Below are 19810 nucleotides of genomic sequence, written 5' to 3' on the forward strand. Positions count from 1 at the left end.
ATAAATAGCATGCGTGTCTCCAGGCACAGACCACATTTGAAAACAAGGTAGAAAAACAGCCTCAGTAAATCTGTCCCCGTGAGTCTGTTTATCCGTCAGCAGTCAGAGCTGACTGGCATCTATACTCATTGAACTCAACACAAGAGTTGACTGATAGTTTAAAGTTTCGCTATACCCCAAACCAGCCAGAAATAAGTGGTTCACATCGGCGCCGAGACCCTGCGTGGGCAAAGTAAATAACACTGCGCTAACGTGTTGAAATAGCTTGCGAGAGTGGGAAAGGAGAACGAGCGTTCATGCATCCCTCGTGCACTTCAACAGCTCAATGCAATCAGTGGCTTCTCTCGGTTATGTTATGTGTGTTTTATATTATCCAGGATTGTTTTTGTTGTACTTATATAGGAAGTGTTAATGATAAGCGTTGAGTGGTAAATCATAAGATAAAAATAAGAGATAATTTTTTTCCCTTTAAGCTTTGCCAGTTATACGTTGAATATAACAATTATCACTTCTCCTGGGTGTTTAAGTGAAGCTGCATAACTCATAAATTCAACCTCACCCCCCACACCTAATGATTTATTTTTGTCGTATTTGATTCTCGTTCTGTCACTTGGCGTGAATGTGCGCTGACCCACCACAGCTTGGATGAGAAACTGCAGAAAAGTTGTCTTTCTCTCTGACTTTATTGAGCGACGATAAGAAAATAAATCTCCTGCACAATTATACTTAAAGCGGAGAAAATGTAATCTGCAGGGGTTTTTTCTTAGAAGTAACAGAAAAGTAATATAGAGGAAAAAGTAATACACATGTGGCTTATGTGACATATATGTGCGAATCACTGCTCCACAGCTGTATTATACACTGTGTTTAATAGGATTACAGGATCAGAGAGCTCTGCGCTATTAACCTTTCCTCTCCAGGTTTCCTTTAATAAGGGCAAAGTGGTTGTCCCTCAGCATAGACGAGCCAACGTTGCAGCGTTTTCAGCCATTGTGATTTTAATTAGAGAAATTTGGCCGCAGCCAACATCATCAGATCCTCTCATTTGTAATCTGAGTGAGTTGGCCGGTGTTGATGAGCTGACGTCCAAGACTCAATCGGACTCTTTAGCCCCTCTGAGTAGGCAGCTTTTGTTTGACTCACCATCTCATGGCAGTGCTCGGCTGCTGGAGCCTTGTTGCAAAGTGCATGAATCCAAGAAAACAATAGACAATAAACTAAAATGGTAAAAGTAAAATACAGTTAAAATGGTTTTCAATGCATGAAAAGTGGCAGAAATGTGTTTTCTACATTTACAATAAAACACTGAGGAGACAGACTTTGTTTAGTTTAGTCCCAGTCGCTCAACAGATTACTCAGGGAATGTTCCAGTCAGTGGGTTTGAACTAAAGATAAAATGACTGTTCTTGCTGTGCGCTCTATACAAGTCATGCATCTCGTCTCTTCCAGCACTTGGCGGGGGGGTCAGTCAGTGCCACAGGGGGGGCGGCGGCGCTCTGTGCCTGTGTGTGCCATCTCAGGCGAGTGGCAGGCTTTCACCACGTGGACCACGTCTACTTTATTAGATTAGACTCTGGCCCTCCTCGGGTTTGTAATTGCATTTGCCTGATGCTGTGTATTTAAGAATAGAACGGCCTTGGTCCCCTTGGCCCTCCCCTACCTGATTTCCCAGCTGCCTCCGGAGGGAGCGGACCAGCCCCAGGATAAGAAGTAGTCATGACAACCCGGGAGGCAACTGGTGAGGGGAAAATGGAAAGACTTACTTTTAGTCTTCCTCTCTCTCTCTGTGACTTTGCACTTTCTCTCCTGCTGTATTTCTCCTTTATTATTCACTGTTTCCTAACATCTGTGAGGCAGTTCTTTTTGGTGCATGTCTTTGCATCCTTTGTTCTTGTTCTGAGAGGGACAAGAAAGACAAAAAACAGCAAATGTTTCTTTGTGCTGGGTCTCTCTGGGAGGGGGAAATGAAGGGCTGTCAAACGGGGACTCGTATTTCATCCTGTCCATAATTTATGGAGAGACTAGGTTTAGGCAGGGACATTAGGCTAACATGGGGGGATGCTTGTCATAAGCAACTGGAGGGGGTACAAATCGATGGTGACACATGTTTCTGTTAGCGGCTCCCGTGTTTCTGTTAGTGACTCAGCCACACACTTGAAGCCATTTTACTATCTTAAGCCTTTGCAGCATACGTTCGCTTCAACAGTCATTACGTGTCATCGATACTTTTCGCCACTGTTTTGCAGTTTGCCAAAGCCTTTTTGAGGCGACTCAACTTGGCTAGTTAGGGTTTCCTGCAAGCCTGCTAATAACTCCAGATCATGTGACTTACTAGATCTTATATAAACCTGCACTATGCAGTGTTGGCACTTTGATCTCGTGGGACAGGGACATTCTTTTGAACTGGGAGTTGCACGGGCCGGGGCAACGATATATCATAAGGCACAACCTTTCTGCTAATCACAAATTACAGCCAGCCTCTCTCCTCCAGTCGTGATCCAGCTTCCTCCAAAGGGAAGTAAAGCCAGGGCCAAGGAGAAGAATACTAGCCCCTGCCAAGTCCCCAACACCCCCTCCCCACTACAAGGTGCTTATAAATCGGCATCCTCACAGATAGGTCAAGGTTTTGATTTGGTCGTGACCTTAGTTCATAAATCTGAATGATGTAGGGGCCTTGGTTAAAAGGCTGCTGGATCAACTCTCAGATGGGACATCCCTCGCTCGCTTTCTGTCTCTTTCCCTCCCTCTCTGACTCTCTCTCCTCTTCCATCTTTCCGAGCCTCACGTCCCTTTTTTCAGTCCCCGCTGCAGTCTCGAGTCCCCAGAGCCTTTATAACAGGCAGTGAGAGGGAGAGGGAGAAAGAGAGAGAGAGATGGCGAGGAGGTGAAACAGGCAATCAATAAATCAATATGTTTTGCGCCACTAAGCTAGGGAAAGCTCACTCTCTCAAAGCTTTGTGTGCATGTACGCACACACACATATACACTCACTTACCATCCCTGAAAATTTCTTTCAACACACACACACACACACACTCACACATACACACACATGCTGCACACAAACAAATGAAGGCCCAGGACAGAATGTCCCTTGCCAAAAGACATTTTGTTGTTTTAGGGACTTTCTTTTTTTCTCATTCTATTTCCTGTTTTGGATCATTAAGCCATTGATTTTTGTTTCAACGGGTAAGTGGTGGTGGGGACCCCCTGGGAGCCGGCTGAAAACCTCAACAGAGTGGCCCCAGCAGGAGTTTCTCTAGTTGTGACAGGCTGCTCCCAAGGGCCAGTAGGCCCTCTTAACTCTGCTGGGGGAGAAACTATCGTCTGAAATCAGTCATTCTGCCTCAGCATTCCCAGGCACTCCACCATAAGGGTATTCACTTAGATATTTATAGATTTCTTTTCGTTAAATTTCTTTGCGACCACTGGATGAACAAACTTGTGCATTTAATGATAGATTTGGAATCAGGTCCTCACAGAAATTGTTTGAAGTGAACAAATGGTTGGTTTTCTTCCTGGATCTTGAAGGACGTAAAACGTTGGATGGAGCATCTGCTCTCCTATCACTGGGGTACAGGGAAAGAACTGGAGAGATACAGTGAGATACAGTAGCAAACCTGGCCGACCACGATTCAGTTGGCCAACAGCCAGCAAGATATTACAGTCAGATATATAGTAACACAGATGGATGCACTCAGCCTAAAGAGGCTGACATATTGGCCAGCGCTGTCATAAGAATGACATAATACCTATCCTGACAGGTAATGAAAATAAAGGCAGCTCCACTGCAGAGTTGCATAAGCACTTTAACTTTAGCTCATACAACGTAAAACATTACCCCTGACATATGGGATATCCCGAGGGGAGTTTTCAGAGTGGTGGGATGTTAGAGGTGGAAAAAGATGCTGAAGATGAAACACTTGATTTCCGCTCTCACATCCAAAGCATCCACAGGTTCTTCAGTATATAAGCACCTTGGTGTAAAGATATTATTCTAAAATGCATCTTGGTTATTTGATTTTTTGCTCCCTCAGAAAATGCAGGAAAACATATCCAGCCTGACTAATATTTCTTTAACTGAAAATGCAAAACTATTAAAATATGTGGAGAATTGAAATAATGTATGCACTTTTTATTAATTCCCAATTAGTTTTATGTCTTGTAGAGCAAGCAATTACTCGTTATATCGGTGGTGTAAGGTGCAGACAGTCTAGACCCTAAAATACAAATGAAGCCACAAATAAAAAAAGAATTTAACTCTTCACCATATGCAGTTATATCTGAACTTCAAACCCTACTGGATTGACCCTGCTGTATCGTTATGGCCAAATGCATCCCTGAGGTGAATGGATTACCTATTCCAGTTTATCTCGGGTGCATTTAAAATCCACTTTTATGTGGTAAGGCTCGGTCTGGACTAAATCCAAGTTCATTTGAGTCATTTTGTGCCAGATGTAAAGGGAGTCTTCTTCATAAGGCGAGATAAATATGAAAAACTGCAGTGTTTTGGCCCCATTCCTCCAAAGTACATATAGGACTCAGTACCAAGGGAGAAGGACATGTGAGCGGAAGCGCCTCAGCTCAAAGACATAACGCTGCCGTGATGTGCAATAGGGGAACTGTTAAATTATCCACATTTTAAAGTGCGAATATATTATTTTGTGAGAAGGAATACCACAATCTTCTGGTATGAGAGTGTAGCCTGTGGTGTCTGATGTTAGCTAATGCTGGCAAACACATAATGATACTGAGTCAGGTTTCTAATTTTATCATTTTCTTCCCTCACAATTTAAGATTTCAGTGGGCTTCTCGTAAAAGTAAAAGAAATAAACTGACTTGCCAATAACGTAGAGTAACTGTCATAAAAGCAGTAGTACTATAGTTAACAAACAAATACAGTAACTAATTCAGTATCAGCTGTATAGTATTATATCTATCTAAAGTTTGCAATAACACACATAACATTAGCCCCCTAATCAACTGGTCATACACATAGTCTGTATATAAAGATGGACGACATGAAAGCCACCCAAAGGTGAGGCCAAAACATCTTGATCACCCCCTAGTGGCCAGCTGCACTCCTGGTCATAAACTCCACCTCCTCTATGCAAGCAGATGGGACATGAACCAAAATAAAAAGTCGAAGTAAAAAAAAATTTCCCAAGATGATTACTGGAATTTTAGGTATTTCTCATATTCAAGGTTGAATTTTTTATCAGCTATAAAAACAAGGCAAAACGTCATGATTGACAGCTGAAAGTGACTTGTGATTGGGCGAGTGGGTCTATTGCTGGAACCGCCTCACTCCACGATTCTGACTCTGGGTCCAAATAGTGTCACCAACGCAAGATGGCAGCATTCATACAGGGAATATTTTAGCTTCATTTTTGCAGAGTGGGAGGAATTGGAGATGTGTCATCCATCTTTATTCACCGTCTATGGTCACACCAGATCAAGTGAAGCCTTATAGCAGCAAAACCCTTGAACTGAGCAGTGGTGAATTTTAATGCTTATGAATTCAACTTTTCATTTGTAAGTATAAAGCGTTATTTCCCTTTTAAAAAATTCAAATAGTCTCTGCTTTAAAGCTTCCTTTTTACATGTCCACTTATGATGCCTTCAAAGACCAAGACCACTTTGACCCCCTGGTTCGACTGCATAATAAGTAAGGAAATAAATGCCTCTTATGCAAAACTAGACTGCGCTAAAAGGAATGTAAATCTCTTTGGCAATGCTATCGCCCCGTTTTCCTCGCTTCTCCTCGCCGCTTCTTCATTCACATCCTCTCCCCTCCTCTTTCTGTCCCAGTCCCCCTCAGCTCAAAAGGAGAGGCACCTGGAGATACTTTATAGGTTCAGTTTGAAGGAACTTTTCCTCCATCAATAATGAAATCCTATTCCCCTCTTCTCCTCTCTCTCTCTCTCTCTCTCTCTCTCTCTCTCTCTCTCTCTCTCTCTCTCTCTCACTTCCATCCTGGAATGAAGGTAGTGCTCCTACTTTAAACTCTCTTTCACACTTAATTTCTCAACTCTCTTCCTCTTATCCTGCTAAACATTCTTTTGCAATAGTCAACGTACATTGTGAAAATAGAGTCAAACAAGAAAATACGGAAAACTGCGGTTCGTATGGTAACCACAGTTCAATTTCCTCTTCAGTGCTACATTCATTTTCATGGTCAGCCGTCTTCCTTTTCAATCTCCTCTTGGCTTTTTCTTGCGTGTGACATTATAGAGGGAGCGAGCTTTGACATTATGACAGGCCGCTGAATAGCTGAAGCCATCAGTGTGAATATGTGAACGAGTAAGATTAATAAAAGACAAAGATGAGAGACGGTCTGACATTATGGCTCCAGCGTCCTTGGCGCTTGACAAGGACGAAAGATCCTTCCGTTCGGCCCCCAGTGTGTTTTGCTGTCGGCATTGTGTCTGTGAATTCCTTCTGTGTGTGTGCAGGCTGGTACCGTACATGCAAACATCCGCGCTTGTGTGCGCGAATGTGTACACTGCATTCAATCACGTGCGTGTGCATATTTTTGACTCTTAAGTGTGTGGGAGTGAGAGAACATTCACATCGCCCACCTGGGCTCTAGCTGGGAGCCAGTAGAGCTGTCTTACTGAAAAACTCCCTGTTGTTTCTTTGGCGGAGCCTAGCAGGCAGATCTGACTGTATCACTTCCTTCTTACTCCTCCTCCACTCTTCACTCCTCTCCCTCGTTCTGCTCTGTGCCTCTGTTACCGACACTCACCTCCTTCTCTCTTCTTCCTCTCTTCCGGCCTTTTCTATATTTAATCAGCCAGGGAGTGTGGAATTAGTGATTATTTGATGGGAAATTGCAGGCGAGAGAACGTGTATGTGGGAAGAAGAGAGAAGAGTTGATCTCTCACTCACTGTATCTGTCTAGATCTCCTCCGTTCAGAGTTTGCAGAGAGCAGAGGAGCACAGAGGTTAATGAATTGCATAATAGGCCTTGCAGGGTTTTTAGTTGGACACTCCAGACATGTATGACACCTCTGTGCTACTTTCCCTTCCTCTCACTCTGTGTGTGCATCACTCTCACTCTTCCTTTATGCCTCTTGTGCCTTTCCTCTCTTTACTCAGGCTTCGTTCACAAAAGGCCGTGTCCAGACCGACATTAGCCGTGCATGAAAAGAGTTATTTATGTCAACTAGAAAACTGCATTGAGGCAGCAGCAGTGGTGCCTGTATAGAGGACTCCAACAAAAAAAAGAGACAGGGATGTCTGGCAAAAAAAAAACTCCCACAGTGCAATGCAACATCATTTGTAACATGCTATTGAATACATGAAAGTGAGCTTTCCTGGTTTACTTTGTCATGTGGCTGTAGATCTACTGTTTTCGCGGTATACTCGCAACATTAAAAGATTAGGATACAATAATTGTCTCACTCTGTTTACATCGATTGGAAAATCTAAAAACTAAAATAGAAAGAGTTGGTAGCCATCTTATTTGCTGGGTAACTGTTTGCTTGCTTTTCAATTGGTCTCAACATCACTCCGTCCTCCACCCATTGAATAACATGGTTGTTCGAACGGCTGCTTGTTAACTCGTTTGGAACGGATCGGTGTGATTATTATTTCTGCCCATGCAGTGGTTGTATGTGGACTGACAATGCATTCACATTTACAAGTTGGTTTGAGGTGGTGACCATGCGTCCCTGACCACCTGCGGAGCTGGTTTCATCTCATCACAATCCATCCTGAGTGCATCTTGGGTGCATTTACACCGGCATTGTCATGTGGTCAAGCTCTGTCCAATTGCACACACACATTTTAATTCCATGTGGAAATGGACTAACGGTGACCAGGCGTTCGATTGTATTTATGTTTTCTCAGATGTACAACTTGGCCACACTAATGTAAGGCTCTATGTGCATCCACAATAACCTTTCAAGGTAGTATAAATACAACCCACACTTAAACACCTTGACGACAGGAAACATTGGTTGTTAATCAAGAAATCCAACGCAACAGTCTCCTAAGTCTCAACCAGTTAAAGAAATAGTGCAACACTTTGGAAAATTAGCTCTCTTTTGTTGAGATTTCAAAGAAAGCTTGATGCCTCTCATCGTGCATATTCAACTGCCCCCAGCAGCCAGTTAGCTTTGCTTAGTGAAAAAACATGGCAACAGGGTGCAGAAGCTCGCCTGTGTGTCTGAGGGTAATGAGACAGTCTGCCGTTCAACATGTGGTTTTATGGAGAGTTATTCTTTCCCAGGAGAAGGGACTTCCTGACCACTCCACTGGTGTGCACTACACAATGTCAAAGTATTTCTTTAAAATCTCCATTCTGCTCATGCTTGCCCTCCATAATCACGTCTACTGTGTTTTAACACGGCCCCGTCCCAATTTAGTTGTTCTCATTTGCATTTTTTTCCCTGTTCCAGTTGTTAGAAAACTGAATGAGCATGAAATAATGATTTGATCAGGGCTCAGGACTCCTACGTGTTAACAAGGCAAACAGTATTTCCTGTGCTGCCACGGTAACATGTCAATAATAGTCTCAGTGTTGTCACACAGAACAGCAACAGGGGACAGAGTTGCTCTGGTAACGTTACTCTTTCTTAATTTTGCTGCACATTCAATCAGGAGGCAGGCGTTTTCAGATGCAACCTCTCTGGAGATCAGTATTGAACAAAAGGCCTCACATTTTTATTTTTGTTTTTCATAACTGTGTGTCTCTCAGCCTTTTTCCAATACAAGGGCAGGTCACTGTGAGTGACAGCTCATTACAACACCATCTTCTCACCCCCTAACCTCCTGAGACACAAACAAGAGTGTGTGTGTGTGTGAGTGTGCGTGCGTGCGTGCGTGCAAAAAAGCACAAGGGTGTGCATGTGTGCCTTTTGGTGTGTATCTGAATACAAGAGAAGTTGCATTTCTTCTCCAAGTGTGTTTGCCCATGCTGGTATTTGAGTCTATATTTGCATCTGCATATGCTGTAAGGTATTCTTTCATATGCACAGGCCTTTCAAGTCAGCTCTCACTCTCTTCCTCTCATGCACACACACTCACACATACACCGTCCAGCGATATGCAGCTCATGAATACTCCCCCAGCAATTATGGGAAACCCACTCATCGTCTGTACCTCAGTGATCGCTTTAGAAAAGGACAAAAGTTGTGTGGGGATGGAAGTGAAAGCCGTCTGCCCAGTTCTGAATATATGACAGCTTTTTGAACTTGTTTTTTTTCTTCTTCATTAGATAAGTGAAAAGCAAAAACCCAGTGATGGCACACCAGTAGCAGCCATGATTTATGTTCACCTCTGAAAAGAGAAAAGTAGAATTTATGGCTTTCTCGTCTGGCCTAATCTTTATTATATGCTGCAAAGCCCAGGAAATGCAGTAAGCTTAGAGCGAGAGGGAGCGAGAGAGGCTGAAAATTGTCCTCTACACTCTCTAGTTAGCTTTTTTTCTTTCACCCCCTCTCACCTACTAACCAACTCTATCAAATTTTGTCCTTGTCGCTTTTTTTTTCCATCCCTCCTCCTTCAAGCTAACATACAAAGGAGCACCTCCATACGCGAGGTTTGAACACTTCTAATCACACACATGCAGGTACACTATGCACATAGAGGCACGCTCGCACATAAAATGAGAGCTGCTCAGCCCCTCAGCGACACCCTCACTCCTTTCGCACCAATTTTCTCACACTTTTTCATTCTCTGCGTCTTCTCCTCTTTCTTTCTCTCACCGCCTCGCTCCGCACCTCCGCCCTCGGCCGCCTCCACATATAGATCCTTGCTTTTTATAGTCAAAGCTATAGTCCCCATGGCAACATCAGAGTTGTTGATTGCCAAGGTGCTGTACATCTAATTATGTAACTATCGCAAGGGGTCGTGCTGCTGGTGGACGTGCGTGCGTGCGTGTGTGTGTGTGCGTGCACTCTGTTTCTCACCCCGACAGTGTCCTCTATTAGCAAAGCCTCTTTTTTGCAATGGATCAAGCTGTGGTGTGATAATTGGTCTCTGTTCAGAGTCAGGTGCAATGTTTTATGTCAAAAGCATCACAATAAAACACTTGTACATGCTCAAAACTGAATATTGGATGTTTTCCGTGCGTTTGCATCAGTATGTGCATCTCATTTGCACATGAGGTTTGAGTGCGTGAGGCTGCAGACTATCTATAAGTGCACAACACAGGCAGGTGTGAAGCTATAACAGGTTTTGATGAGGTAGAATAATTTGGAGGTATAGCTGATGTGCTGTTTCTCTCCCGTTTCGTTGTGACAACAGAGTTCTCAGCTGTCCATTCCTATGAAAGCATTCAGGGGAAGCGTTAACCTCATCCATTCTGATTCCACATTGATTCTTATCCGCGAGGAGCACTGAAAACATGGAGGGAAACAGGGAGAAACGCTGTATTATGCATTAACTTGCAGTTGGAATAAAAAATCGTTTTCACACTGACACTCATTTACTCTATTTGACAATAAATCCGCGCTGAAGAAGAGGAGGGGAGAATAACGAGGGAAAAAATAATAAGACGTGGAACGAGAATAGAAAGGAAAAAGAGGAAGAGCACCGCATTTGCATTTTAACCTCTCATTCAGAACTGCTCGAGAGCCGTCCCACTACTGCGAGCGCACACAGGCTGCTTGCCAGTGAACGAACGAGAAAACAGGCGGAGAAAAAAAAGAAGAGGTGGGCTGGTGTGAAATGGATCAAACAATGGATGTGAGAAAAAAGCGATGCTGATCTCAACCGACTGCAGGAGTGGAGGAGGAATGGGGGTGTGTGATAACTTGCAGCTTTTAAAATGTCTTGTGTTTTGTAACATTTTCTTTTTTCCAACAACGGGTCTCATGAAAGTTGGAGAAAGTACTTTCAGAGCAACAGTAGTTAGTGTGCAAAAAGAAACGCTCTTTAATCAGGAAGCAAAAGCAGCAGGAGGCCGTGAATTAAAGAAATAAGAGGAAAATGGCAAAGTTTGAGTGTAAATTATTTTATTGGAAAAATCTTCCTCGATGAAGGATGTATTTGATTTGTGTGTGTGTGTGTGTGTGTGTGTGTGTGTGTGTGTGTGTGTGTGTGTGTGTGTGTGTGTGTGTGTGTGTGTGTGTGTGTGTGTGTGTGTGTGTGTGTGTGTGTAAAAGCCATGTTGATGAAGGAGCCAGCTATGATCAGAGGGTTGAACAGAGGCGCTCGTCTCCTTTTATGATTTCTGTGTGTTTCCCTCTCACCTGCCTCTGTGGAGACGTAGTGATCTTGGAAAACACGTCTGGGACAGCGGCACCGCGGAGCGAGCTGCGACACATTGAAACAGGCTGAGCTTTTCATTCGCACGCTCGCAGTCGAGCTAGATTCCAGCGTTATAGTCGGCAAATAAATCCATTATGAATTGCTTTGCTTTAGGATGATATATCTTGTGGGGTGTGTGGTAATTTAACATCCAACCTCTGCTGTTCAAACTCATCCGTCACTATTATTCAGTGTCATTAAATTTCTGCTATCAAAATCATGTCAGCCGTAAATGAGAGTCAGTAACAAGTCATTAAAACATTTGCATGTGCGCTATTGTTCAAGTTTTGGTGCAATACTTCATCATCCCACAACATTTTGAACTTGAGGAAATACTGATAAATGAGGCCTGATGTCTCATTTGCCGTAATGCACAGTGCGGCCATGTTTTTGTCCGACTAGCCACCTCAGTGCTGCGGCGTGATCGCCAAGAAAAGCAGAGTCTGTGCCAATTCATAATTCATCTGGACGACTCCTTTTTTTCTTAGTATTTATTTTGCTCCTGTCCACTCAGCCTCACTGCAGCCTGCCACTCAATTCCAGCCCAAACAACTGGGCCAGAATCTCCCATTGTCGGAAGAAATACTCCTCTCTTCCCTCGATCTGACGTGAAACAGAATGCCCATCTCTGCTTGTCTGTAAAGATGAGCAGGGATAAAGGAGAAGAGAATGCAACAAAAGGAGAAAGATTGGGATGTTTTCGCTTTACAGTTTTCTTTACCCTCCTACAGAGACATTGATCTCTCTGAAATATGTTTACCTTAAACATCTAAAGAGAGGTTTTGTGTTTGGCCATACGTCAGGATGAAGTACTACAGGGGATGAAGGAAAGAGGAAAAGTACCCACAGTAGAGCACGGAGAAGTCACGGTTAGATGGGCTATAAATTAAGTGAATTGTACGGCAGTTTGAAGAAAGATATATCCTGCACTCTATAAACAGATACAGCATGTGAATATGCAGAATCTGAAAGGTTTTGGGGCCGAAGGATTTCTGGTGACCATTTGTAGTTCGACCAATCCCGTTTGAGCAGGGGCTGATTCATCATCAGACAATAGCCGATGGACCCCGAGAATGGAAATATCCAAACCCCGATGTAGCTGAATTTGAATGCAGGATTGTGAAGAAGACACTGATAAAATAGAAAATTAAAGACTACTTCACTGTTTAAGGTGGTTGTTGCAACTCGAGCTGATGTATTTACAAGTACATAAAGGTCTTTGTAAAGTGATCACTGCATAGTCAACAGAGTGAGTTAAATATATTTTAAACATAAACTTCACTAGCTTTGTTTTGTTGTTAGAAAGTAGTAGAACACCTTTTTTTAAACATGTATCAAGAAGTGCATGGAACATGTTGTCAACTGCACCTCATGTCCTATGCAGCGCTACTGAATAGCACATGAGTTAGCAATGCTGCTAGCATTATATATTCCCAACCCTAATGTTCTACACAAAGCGAGTGCTCCGCTTTGACTGGAAAAACATTTGTTGCCAAGATTAGCCCGAGCACTTGCAAAAAAGAGGAAGAGTGAGAGTGAGGTGAGGAGATGTTATTTGACTGACTGACCTGAATTTCACTCCCGATGAACACATCTCTTGCCACGGGAAAAATAACTTTCCCTTTCCTCACACAAGCCACTTCCATTAGTCACATTACGGCACTTCCCTCTGCAGTCTGCAGTGGCACAGTAATAGCGGCGGGGAGGGTGTGTGAGCTGCCCTTTCGCTACAGATGCTGTAAAATACTTCTGTGACCCAAGAGGCTGCGAAAGTCAAATAAAAAAAAAAAAGTAAAATTATACATGTACCGTAGGAGCTTTGCTGGGAACGTAGGAAGATATCCCATGTGATTGTAGCGCTTCTGTGAACTAATGTCAAATCAATACTTTTAAAATAGGCTGTCCTCTTTGTGAAATCTATTACATACCTGCTAAATGTTTCTAGTTTGTTCAGCTAATCTTCCAAACACAGGCTCTTTTTTTTTTCTCCTGCTCCACACAAGGGCCCAGTTTCCCAAAAGCATCTCAGGGTTATAACCATATTTGTTCAGCTAATGTTTCCATTGGCATGTTTCCATCCCACGATGAGTGTTGTGTGTTGCATGCTGAGATACTTTTGGAAAGCAGATCTGGGTCGAGTGCCAGTGATTCATTTGACAATATGAATACGGGCATTCGGTTACACTTAGACCCATTGGTAGTGTTCCAGCACAGAATCATAAAAAAAAAACAGAAAACAACTTCTAAATATGTAATTTTGAGGACGGGAGATGTTTATTTATTTTTTTGTTTAATCAATGCCAAAGAGAGGAACTTCAACATAGCTGCTCCAGATGTTGTCTTCAAATACACAACACTTAAAAATCAGTAAATATATGTATGAAGAGAGAGCACGAAAAACGCAAAACACCTTCAAATGGGACGAAGACGGAATGAAAGCATTCGGAATGTAAAAGGGGAAAAAAATGGGGGCCTTCAGCTGCAGAATGTAAAATAGAGCAAGTTTTGACAATAGTAGAGGGGGGGAACATTATGAAGGCAGCCTTCCTTGCTTCCCTGGGAGAGTTTCATGGAGTGCTTTCTCACTGTGATAATGAAATGACCTGGCCTGCACTGCTCCGCTCTCTCTCTCAAAAACACATCTGCCAGAGGAGGGTGAAAATGAGAAAATCCTACCTCCTCTCCCGTGTTTCGTAAAGCAGATTTTCAATATTCTGCTTTTTCACAGACAATGATGGCGGTGTGAGCGACTCGTGTGTGTGTGTGTATGTGTGTGTGTGTGTGTGTGTGTGTGCTCTGTGTGTTGTTGTTGTGAGCGCTTGCACCGTCTTGAGCAACTTGTGATAAACTGAATTTGAAGCACATTTGACATAACAAGGTGCTGCACAGAAATTCAGTGGATAAAAATCCCATAGAGTTGTCATCGTAACGTTGTTTTGGTAACTTTGTTGTTGTGCTTCATACGCAGTGAAATCAATACAGTAAGCAACCAAACTCGGATCAAGGACTTCAATTTTGTCCCGTTTCAAGGTAGAATCCAATAAAGCAAACGATAGTCGCACACTGTTTTCAGCTAATCTCGCTACACATTCAGGCCGTACGAGACTGATTCAGAAGAATGACTCACCAGTTTGGTACAGCACAGACTGCGTGCAGACCATGAATTCCCTCAGCTTCTAGTTAGCAGAGAATCTATGGCAGCACTGAGGCAGAGCGCTGTCATTGAGTTACATAATCAACAGAGAAGTGTAGCAAGAACGTGCGCGGTGTGAGCGCGTGCGTCTGTGTGTGTGTGTGTGTGTGTGTGTGTGTGTGTGTGTGTGCGCGCGCCAATGCATTTGTGTAGCCGCAGTTCTTTTTGAGCTGTCGATCATGTGGTACACCAAGGCCACTCTAACACAAGGCTGCTGAGGTGGACTTTGAGCAACAATGGAGCTTTGCCTGCGTCCGCGCGTGCGTCTGTGTGTGTGTGTGGAGCTCCATCCTGTTCTCAAAGGCATGTGTGTGGATGAGTAGACGGTCACATGTACGAGGCGGAGGGGGAAAAGCGCGCTACGTACGAGGTATTAGATCTGCATGCTGAGAGATGAGCCAATTTGCTGCATGTGTGGACTTGCAAGAATACATTTACATATCTATTGTGTGTGTGCGTGTGTACTTATGTCTTATATGTTTCCATGGATGTTTGCATGCATAGGCCTATTTGTAATTTTGCAGTTTTGTGCATGGGCCAAGCTTGTGTGTGTGTGTGTGTGTGTGTATAAGCTTGCATGCCTACTCATGTAAGGTTACATGCTTGTGCCTGTTGTGTATGAGTTCGCATCTCGGTGCATTTTTTGTGTGCATGTAGATGAGATTTTAGTTCCATTCCAGCATTAGGCTAAAGAGAGCTTGTCGTATTGTCTGTATATTGTGTTGCTTCTGCTGCTCAATGCTGCCATCTGGCTATGGCCAACTCCACCACAGACAACCCTAGGGGAGTGATCCGCGCTAGTCAGCGTCTGGTCTTAACAACTGTTTTGGGATCAGTTGTCCAGTGGGCTGGTGCTAACTCACCCTATTATGAGGAGGATGATAAAACTGACCATGAAGCAGTTTATGTGCCCGGGATAATGGCGGCCACTGATAGTCAGTCCATGAAAGTGCACTCAGCTGTCACTGACAAAATAATGGTTTGAACACTTAGCATTTTTTATTTTTGAACTGTATCTAAAAAAAAGTTATGAGAGGACATTTTGCATGTGTCTGCTGAACAAGTTATGACGAATGAAGGGATTCAAGAGGTGAATAGGTGAGGTTGCTTCACTGGCTTCTAGATATTAGAGAGGAAGAGGTGCAGATTTATTTTTGAAAATGCCTCATAGCGGAAAACAGTTATAATAAGGCACAGTACAAAACGTGTAAGGCGAAGGGAGGCCAGAAAATAGGGATGGTATTTTAATTTAAATTTTTGCTGACAGGAGGACAGTCTAGCTTTTTTTGGGAGAGCAGGGAAAGGTGTTTAAAGTTTTTGGTATCCCATCCTGTTCCATAGGGTCCTGTTTGGTCCTGTTTGGCGTGGCATCACAAAGGGGGTTGGTGACGTTGTTCTAATATTTTTGGGGCGTTGGCCTTGCAGATTTTATCTAAAACCTTTAAAGAGAAAAACAAAGGTCATTCCCCCTTCACACATTTTCGTACGGTCCCTAAAATCTCGATGCAGAGATTAAAACCAGAACGAATTGAACAGAACCTTGGAGAGTTAGTGCCATTAGATACAGTGCAGGTTAACACCAGTGCTTGCATATAAAACCAGTGGAAGTGGAACACAATTAGGTCAGATTGAGGCCAGACCATTTGTATGGGTCACGGTAAAAGCGCTCATATGTATGCAGGCTTATAGGCCCCATGGGAGCACTGGGTTGACCTTGTCCCGTTCTCTGATCTATGTCCTCATCTCCCCCATGTCCTCTTTTCCTCATTCCTCCGCCTCGTCTCTCCTTTTTCCTTTCCCCCACTTCCTTTTTTATTACCACATTCCTCTCTCTTCACACCCATCACCCTCTTCTTTTTTTTTTACTTTTTCCAATTCGTTTCTCTCCTTTTTTTCTCACCCTGCTTGGTTTCACCCTTCTTCTGGTCACTTTCTTTCCAATTCAAACTTTTTTTTTTGATTTGCTTCCCTTCCTTTTTTTTCTTATATTTTTCTCTTTTCTTCATCTCTCTTTGCGCTCACTTTTTTTTAAACTCATTTTTAACTCCCTTTCTTCCATTCCCCATTTTCTTTATCCGCTCTCATCCTTTTTCCATATCAACAGCCGGTCTGATAAATAATGCATCACAGCACATTAAAAACATTAGTAGGGTTCTCTTAGCCATCCAAGAGAGGGAGGAGACGAGGGAGAGCGAGGAGCGGGTAACTCTATTTTAAATAAGCGTTATGGAGAATTATGAGATTTAATATTAGCAGCAGAAAAGCTCCGGAAGAGGGTGAAGGTCTGAGCATTAATTGTGTTTGTGTCCTGACATCGTGCCCTCATGCTCAAAGGTTGTTTTTTGCCTTTGGTGAATCATCTGAACACGATAAGATTCATTACGGCAACAACTTTATCAGCAAAACCCAAAATAAAAAGATTTAATGACATTTAGCAAAACAATGATGCTGCATCACACAGAACCTTGACCTTTCCCTCCTCCCTCTTCCCCCTCAGCTTTCTCCTCTCCTCTCCTCGACCCCTCCAACGCCACAGCCTCCCCCACCCTCCTCCGCAGGCACATACACACACACACCCCCCAACCCTCCAACGCCACCACTCCCCTCCGTTCCTCCTGGCAGCGTGGCGATTGGCATTATTAAAAATTGATTGCCGCCGAACGTTTAGCAGAGTGGAGAGGTGGAGAGGGAAGGTTTGACATGCAGGAGTGAAATGAAAGGAGGGCCTTGGCGGACACACTGGGGGAACAGTTTGTGTGTGTGTGCGTGTGCGTGTGCGTGCGTGTGCGTGTGCGTGTGAGTCTATGCATGTGTGTGTAGAACCTTGTGTGTGAGTCTAAGAGAAGATTGTGCAATACATTTTTGTAGTGAGCTTCAAAACTCACACAAGATAATTGGTGTATGTGTTGATTCTTTTGCAAATGTGTGTGTGTATGCTTGTGTGTGTGAGTGTGCGTGTATGCAGCCTTGTGTGCCAAGCTAAGAGAAGTTGGTGCAAGAACATTTTGTAGTGAGGCCTGGGAGTTTGTCCGTTGAATTTTCTGTATATGTTTGTGTGCGTGTATCTGCGTGTGTGTTGCGTAGATCCACAACAATATATTAACTCATGCACATAAACCACATCATGAATCATGTTTCGCATCCAGAAGCAGCCACCGAGATGATACACAGTCACAGTAGCACCGCTGACCCAGAGTTACCTTCGCCATCCCTCTCTCCGTCGTTCCCTTCATCCCTCTGCTTATCCCCCCTTTCCAACCCTTCTCTCTCTACTTTCATCTCAGATCAAATAATATTTCCAACCCATATTCCAAACTAGCTATCCCCCCAATGGCTATAAGTGCTGCAGCTTTGGAGATTTTCAATACACTTTACCCGCAATTTGGCTGAGTGAAACCAGAAAAGTTATTTTAGAGGGGGGAGGAGGGTAAAAGCATGTGATACTATTTGAGTACTTGATGGTAACTGGCTTCTTTGTCTCTTGTTTCCTTCTTTTTTCTATTATTTGACCTCTCTCTGTCTCTGTCACAGATGAACAGACCGATCCAGGTGAAGCCAGCAGACAGTGAGAGCCGAGGAGGTACTGTATGCCCTTCCTTCTTTTTCCACTCTTTTTCTTCTACTTTCCTCCCTTCGTTACAGCCCTACAAACACGCTGCCGGTACATGTCAGCCCAAGCATCATCTGTTCCATCACACGATGCCCTACTTCAACACAGTCTGACAGCACGGCCGGACCCTCCAGTATCCACAACATGTTATTTTACTGTATACTTAGCTGGTATGACCTCATTTCTTGCAGTTTCATCATATGCACTGATGCACATATATGCAGCATACACACAGAAGCCTACACGAGTGTGTCTTGTCATGCTCGGGGGGGAAACAAGTCACTTCTTTCTGTCAAACACCTTCAGTGACTGCAACAGACCAAATCGATTAATGTCACAAGTTTGTATCGACCAAATTAATTCAAATGACAGATGTGTGTGAATGACAGTGTGGCAGCCTGTCTTGTGTGGTATATGCATGTGTGTGTGTGTGTGTGTGTGTGTGTGTGTGTGTGTGTGTGTGTGTGTGTGTGTGTGTGTGTGTGTGTGTGTGTGTGTGTGTGTGTGTGTGTGTGTGTCGCACTGTATTGACAGCTAAGACAGCTTAAAGCTGATTTTCAATGTCTAGACATATAGTGACCCGCTCCTGACACCAATCAATGGACTGCACAAGAGAAGATTGATGTAGTTTAACCGTTTTCGGCTGGAGTCTTTCAAACTTTGCAGTTGTTAATATAATTGGCACCGGAGTGATTCTTCAACCACAAGAAAGCAGGAGAGCAAAGAGAGGGGGTAGGGAAAAAAGAGATGGAGTTGGAAGGAGTTGTAGGTTGATAAGCAGGGAGAAGCATAGGGCCTGAAAGAGAGGTGTTAGCCTGTGAAAGAAAAAAATAACTTTAAGGAAAGGAAGGGAGATTGTGCGACATCCTCTTCTATTTAGTTTGGTGGAGCTGTGAGTATGATTGATGGAGTGGGATGGAACAGAGGCGAGCACCGAGCCTGAGGAAGCAAAGTGAGGGCAATGCAGGACGTCCACAGCTCCGTCTGTTATTTGGGTCTATCTTTCTCTGCATGTATAACCTCAGCCCACTTCTATCCTTCTCCTCTATTCTCCATAGTGTCTATTTCTTTGCCGTCCTCAATCCCTCTTTCCCAAAGATACTGCCAGAGTCTGACATTTCTAATGGTGGAAGAAGAAAAACTCTAATCTTTATCTGGAGGACCAGAACACTGTTAAGAGACACTTAAAATCCTACTAAAAAAAGAACAGTATTATTAGTAAAGTTTACTCAAAATACAAGTTCTTCCCTGTGACTAAATTGTTATTAGAGTATTATATATTATTATTATATGTTACTGGGTATTAATACTGACACTATTAAATAGCATTTTACTGTCGCAGCTGGAGTTGGTGCTATTCAGAATTATTACATATGAGGGTAGTTTGGCCCAGTGGCTCTCAAATTAAGGAATGGCCCGCAGTGAAAATAATATTTTTATTTAAAATAATTTAGAATTTGACATCTTTGGACCTTGAGCAGCTATTTTAATTTAACCATCTGAGAGAGTTTTGATTAGAAAATGGACCCCAACTAGACACGGCTCTTTCGTAAAGGACACCAAACCAAAGAGATTGAGAGACAGTAGTTTAATCTTTAAAAAAAATGCATTTCAGTGGATAGTCAAATGTTTTAATCGAAAAAATTCATCTGAAAATTAACAAATAATTACTGTAGAAGTGCAGTGGATTAAAAAGTACAATCTTTCTCTCTGAGATGTGGACTAGAAGTAAAGAGCTGCACAAAATG

General features: G+C 43.2%; 1 protein-coding gene across 1 annotated transcript in view; it reads left to right on the forward strand.

The window, feature by feature from the left end:
- Window positions 1-19810, forward strand: part of celf4 (CUGBP, Elav-like family member 4) — an 89278-nt gene that overhangs the window by 47294 nt on the left and 22174 nt on the right. The window contains exon 3 of the mRNA XM_035153025.2: window positions 17984-18032. Coding sequence (XP_035008916.1) covers window positions 17984-18032 — 49 coding nt within the window. The remainder of the gene's footprint in view (window positions 1-17983; window positions 18033-19810) is intronic.

Source organism: Hippoglossus stenolepis, chromosome 3 (assembly GCF_022539355.2).
Source record: "Hippoglossus stenolepis isolate QCI-W04-F060 chromosome 3, HSTE1.2, whole genome shotgun sequence".
In the NCBI taxonomy this organism is placed as follows: domain Eukaryota; kingdom Metazoa; phylum Chordata; class Actinopteri; order Pleuronectiformes; family Pleuronectidae; genus Hippoglossus; species Hippoglossus stenolepis.